At 41.1% G+C, this 5,445-nt stretch overlaps 1 protein-coding gene across 1 annotated transcript; it reads left to right on the forward strand.

The window, feature by feature from the left end:
• Window positions 1-602: 602 nt before the first annotated feature.
• Window positions 603-4,944, forward strand: LOC135514998 (small ribosomal subunit protein uS9). Its single transcript, XM_064938784.1, has 6 exons — window positions 603-661; window positions 753-804; window positions 1,711-1,812; window positions 4,257-4,353; window positions 4,492-4,539; window positions 4,758-4,944. The coding sequence occupies exons 2-6, from the start codon at window positions 757-759 to the stop codon at window positions 4,901-4,903; spliced, it is 441 nt and encodes a 146-aa protein (XP_064794856.1). The 5' UTR covers window positions 603-661; window positions 753-756; the 3' UTR covers window positions 4,904-4,944.
• Window positions 4,945-5,445: the final 501 nt, after the last annotated feature.

Raw genomic sequence — 5,445 nt, forward strand, 5'->3', positions numbered from 1 at the left:
AGTTCGCCACATATTTGCTGGCGGCCAAACTGCTGATCTCTGCAACTTGGCCATCTAGAAATCCCCGATCAGCTTCTAGGTGATATAATGGCAATGTTAGCTAGCTAACCTAATGCTAAAAATGTATTTGAATCAGGTCTTTCTTTATACATGCCTGTTTGGATCAGTTGCAAAAACATTGGCAACTTTGTATTTGTAGTCGACTTTGTTTTGAAGTTATCCTCGTGTTCGTACAGTGGCCTCTTCTGGACATAAATATTTTTCAGTCAGACCGTATTTATATATATTTTTTGTATTTTTTTCTGACAGACAATGTTAAATTAATCAGCTATAATTAATTCCGACAATGTAAATTATTTGGGCCATGAATTTCTAATTTTGCAGAAATGTAAATTCATGGGCCAAATTGACATTGACTAAATTAATTAAACATGTAAAATACAAATATTTTACTTAAATTATCAAAATACATGATACATTTTGTTGCTACAAAATAAAAATGAATTGTGGAGAAGTTTCAGACCAGATTATCGGCTTTTTCTCTCTGCCTGCAATTGTCGTAAATGCATTGCAAAGCCACAAACTGTCGCGCTACTGCCCCTGATTTTCGGTGTTTGAAACCCCCTTTCGGTCTTTTCGTACGGCACTAAAGCTGAAGACGGTATGTTCTCGCTTGAGCTCAGTTACAAATGCAAAAACATAATCTATTAATTATTTTTTTGAAGGTAATCATTGTGATTTAATTGTTTCAGAAACATGCCGGCCAAAGGTCCTCTGCAATCTGTCCAGGTTTTCGGACGCAAAGTGAGTAAACTCTGAATTTATTCCACGTGTTGAGCCAACAAACTGACATTAGCTAGCTTGTTCAGCCATGTTAGCCAAATAGACCAGAAATTTGTATTTGACCCCCCCCTCCCTCCAAATTATACATTTTACATTTGGAAATGTAAGTGACCGTCAATTTGACAACTTTATGGTCAAACGTCTAAATCTGCCTTGATTGCAGCCAGTGGCATATTGATGTGAATAGCTACAAATGTTGCGGCCTGCTAGCTGCGTTAATCATTTAGCTAATTTTATGCCGGGAAGAATGTTCAGCTAAATCAACGCCAATTGTTTGTTGTGAGGTAGCTAACGTTTGTTCGCTGATTTTATTATGCCACAATGCTGCATTAGTTAACTAGAGTCGTGTTTATTTATTTTTTATTATATCGTCTTTAACTAATTGTACTGTAGCTAGCGAGTTGCCATGACTTGGTCCACTCATCCCTCATTAGTACCTCAGTGTTTGGTTAATACATTGGCTGGCTAATTAGTGTTGCGTATAATAGTACTGTTAATCAGCAATCCCATGCATGCCTTTTTTGGGGGTGTAAAACATTTGTTTGTAATGTTAATATTCTCTGTTTAGCCACACCCGCTTCATAGAAAAGTGCACGTGTAATTAGCGAAAACCTAGCAAATGGTTGTGAACATTACAGTATTTTTATTTGGGGCGGCAGATCGCCTAGTGGTTAGTTTTGGGCCAGTAACTGAAAGGTTGCTGGATCGAATCCCTGAACTGACAAGGTCACACACAAAAAATCTGTCGTTCTGCCCATAACAAGGCAGTTAACCCACTGTTCCCTGGTAGGCTGTCATTGTAAATAAGAATGTGTTCTTTATAAACTGACTTGTCTAGTTAAATGAAGGTTACACATCTCTTTGCAGAAAACAGCCACCGCTGTTGCTCACTGCAAGAGGGGGAATGGCCTTATCAAGGTGAATGGCAGACCCCTTGAGATGATTGAGCCAGCCACACTCCAGTACAAGGTGAGTCCTTAAAGGCAGATTGAAATGGACTGTTGTCCAAAATAAGGGATTTGCTCTTCTGCTGGTATCTTTATGAACAATGGCTTGACTTTTGATATTACAATAAGTGTTGTATGGTGTGGCTATTATTAAGCTTTAGCTAATGCAGGCCTATGATATGAAGGTGGTGCGCCAACTAACTGACAGGTGAACTTAAGGTGAGGAACACTCAGGCCTGCCAGTGTTACCCCATAATCTAATTATTTGTATAAAAAAAAAAATATATATATAAATATATATATATATATTTCTGTTTGAAAATGTATGCATATGCCTCCTTTGCATCTATCTGTAGATGCAGTAGCCTTCTGCGATAAAGAAATGCATGTTGGTGTCGTAGCATGCCACCGGCATATCTCTCGCTGTCTTCTGGGGTTAGTCCTAGTTTTTTTTTTTTTTGGAATAAGCCCAGTGTGTTGTCATATGACGCCTATGCGTGCAAATCCCTGATGCATTTAGGGCTCAAATCTGCCAGCTGAACTGTGAAAGTAGCCTTAAAACAATACAAAAAATGGTGTATAAAGTTTGGCATATGCTACAATTGAAACACAATGAATGGTGTTTTCTCATTTGGCCAATATCCCTTGTTTATTGAAGGCGCTGGCTGTGCCAGGTCGGATCTGGTAAATTTAACCATTTTCCCTGGTATGTTGTCCGGCTGCACATTTTCATGAAGGAAACTGAAATCGCTTTGTTTTTATGGAGATTTTAGAATATTCACGTAAGTCTGTACCCTATTGGATGAAAACCTGCACATCATGGTTTACCAGCAGCCCCAAACGTCTAAAGAATAAGCTAACAGGCTTGTAAGAGTTGTACTTAAACTCTCCCCTCGTCTACATGTTGAGCATTTGTCATCTCTATCTGTAATTTTATGTACAAAAGAGGAAATAACTCCCCGTCTTTATTGTGAACTCCGGGTTACTTTTTCTTTATTTTTTTACTGGCATAATCAATCCAAACTGCAGCGGCCATTTGAATTGGAAGGGATATCTGTAACAAAACAAGTTTAATGCCTTTCAGTTTGCCACGCCTTCTATACTGGCTAAGCCTACAGGGTAGTGAGGGATGTATTTTCTATTTGTCGAGATTGACAGTCTTTATTGAGGTTTTGAAAGTTAACCATTATATTGAAGTACCTAACGTCGGTATGCTTTGTGTGGTACATTGGCACAGCAACCCGTTGGTAGAAGATTTGTAGCATATACAGATCCTTTCTTAAAGTATTCAAACCTTTTTGTTACGTTACAGCCTTATTCTAAAGTTGATTCAATCGTTTTTTTTACGTCATCAATCTACAAACTACCCCATAATGACAAAGCAATAACTGTTTTTTAGACATGTTTGCTAATTTATCAAATAAAACCCGGGAATATCACATTTAAGTATTCAGGCCCTATACTCAGTAATTTGTTGATGCACATTTGGCAGTGATTACAGCATTGAGCCTTGGGTATAACTCTACAAGCTTGGAACACCTGTATTTGGGGAGTTTCTCCCGATACTCTCAAGCTCTGTCGGGTTAGATAAGGAGCGTTGCTGCGCAGCTGTTTTAAGGACTCTCTAGAGATGTTAGAGAGCCCAGACTGGAACCTGATCTGGGCCAGTCAAGGACCTTCAGAGACCTGTCCCGAAGCCACTCCTGCGTTGTCTTGGCTATGTGCTTAGGGTCATTGTCCTGTTGGAAGGTGAACCTTGGCCGCAGTCTGAGGTCCTGAGCCATCTGCCGCAGGTTTTCATCAAGGATCTCTGAACTTTGCTCCGTTCATATTTGCCTTGATCCTAACTAGTCTCCCAGTCCCTGCTGCTGAAAAACATCCCAACAACATGATGCTGCCATAACCATGCTTTGCCATAGGGATGGTGCCAGGTTTCCTCCAGACGTGACGCTTAGCATTAAGGCCAAAAAGTTCAGTCTTGGTTTCAGACCAGATAATCTCTCATGGTCTGAGTCTTTAGGTTCCTTTTAGCGAACTCCAAGTGGACTGTCATGTGCCTTTTACTAAGGAGTAGCTTCCGTATGGCCACTCTACTATAAGGCCTGATTGGTGGAGCACTGCAGAGGTGGTTGTCCTTCTGGAGGGTTCTACCATCTCCACAGAGGAACTCTGGGTTCCGTTTATTTTACTGTACAAGTGGAGGGTCATGTGAGGGGGAAGACATTTTGTTGGTGAGGGGGTGCATTTTGACCAGTCTCCATCTAGTGAATTTGTCCCTTAGGAAACAGTTGCTAACTATTTCATGTATGTGTAACGTGGCTTCTTATAGAGCTGCTGTTGGTTTACTAAGCCCAAGTTCAACATGGGTCTTCATTCAGCTAAATGTCTGGTTGTGTTTACTTGCTGCATGTGTCTGCAGGATATAGACATTGTGTGCATCCTTGACAAAGTTTCTCTCTCTTGTAGCTGCTGGAGCCAGTGCTGTTGCTGGGCAAGGAGCGTTTTGCTGGAGTTGACATCCGAGTCCGGGTGAAGGGTGGTGGACATGTAGCACAGATCTACGGTGACTTGTTTTTACAACTGGGAGCTGCTCTACTTCAGTTTAGCCATATCATCTCAGTAGAAACTGATGCCTTGATTTGAAATAACTGTACTTGACTGAATATGGCCGTTTGTCTTACGCTGTGCCTTCTCCTTGCAGCTATTCGTCAGTCCATCTCCAAAGCCCTGGTCGCATACTACCAGAAATGTAAGAGAATAATTTTACTGTACACGAAATAATGCATCTTGTTTTCAATGGAATATTGCCTCTGTTGATAAAATACTTTGGACTAATTTTTGCAGGAAGCAATATTGCTATGTTGGGTTTTATCCCTTTTGGATGATGGCAGGTGCATGATTGCTGCCTTTCAATTTGGTCAAGAAAGATGGTTCACTAACTAACCTGCCCTGTTAATATCCCGCCAGATGTGGATGAGGCCTCCAAGAAGGAGATCAAGGACATCCTGATCCAGTATGACAGGACCCTGCTGGTTGCCGACCCTCGTCGCTGCGAGTCTAAGAAGTTCGGTGGACCAGGAGCCCGTGCCCGCTACCAGAAGTCTTACCGTTAACCTCTGTACACTTTCATGTAATAAAGTTGAGGGAGAAAATATGTATGGCCTGTTTCTTTAAACTTGCTTGATGTAATAGTTTAATTAATGACCAAGCACTACTTGGAAAGTGTTTTAAAGGTAGACTGCGATAGGATGTAGATGCAGAAAGTAACCGGCATATGGGGTATATTTCCACAACCAAGAGCGTTGAAGCATGAGGCTCAGCTGTTTTGGTCCCGTGGCAACCACGCTGTGAACGGCGTGAAGCGAACCTGTGCAGATGGTGACCTATGAGGGCCGTCTTGGAATCAATATCTGCAGTGCTGCTTCTGGCAATGCCATTTTATTGTCTATCTTTTTTAGTAGTTAAACACTATCCTCAGGGTTTCACCCAAATACATTAAATTAATTGCTAGACTAGAATTGGGTTGTTGAAATGGCTGAAGTGAATAAGCATTATAGCAGGAGTATGTTATGCTTGCTCTCATCCCACATCTGCCGTGGGGAACCTTGAGCATCACTCTGCAAGCTTCCTGTCATCACATGTGAATACCTACAGT

This window comes from Oncorhynchus masou, chromosome 26 (genome assembly GCF_036934945.1).
Source record: "Oncorhynchus masou masou isolate Uvic2021 chromosome 26, UVic_Omas_1.1, whole genome shotgun sequence".
NCBI classification, from domain to species: domain Eukaryota; kingdom Metazoa; phylum Chordata; class Actinopteri; order Salmoniformes; family Salmonidae; genus Oncorhynchus; species Oncorhynchus masou.

What these genes read in the sequence shown, in the direction of transcription:
- LOC135514998 (XM_064938784.1), top strand. Translation starts at nt 757, where the DNA reads ATGCCGGCCAAAGGTCCTCTGCAATCTGTCCAGGTTTTCGGACGCAAA. An exon ending in ACATGTAGCACAGATCTACG is followed by an intron (nt 4,354 to 4,491) that starts GTGACTTGTTTT and finishes TTCTCCTTGCAG; the next exon opens with CTATTCGTCAGTCCATCTCC. An exon ending in GGTCGCATACTACCAGAAAT is followed by an intron (nt 4,540 to 4,757) that starts GTAAGAGAATAA and finishes ATATCCCGCCAG; the next exon opens with ATGTGGATGAGGCCTCCAAG.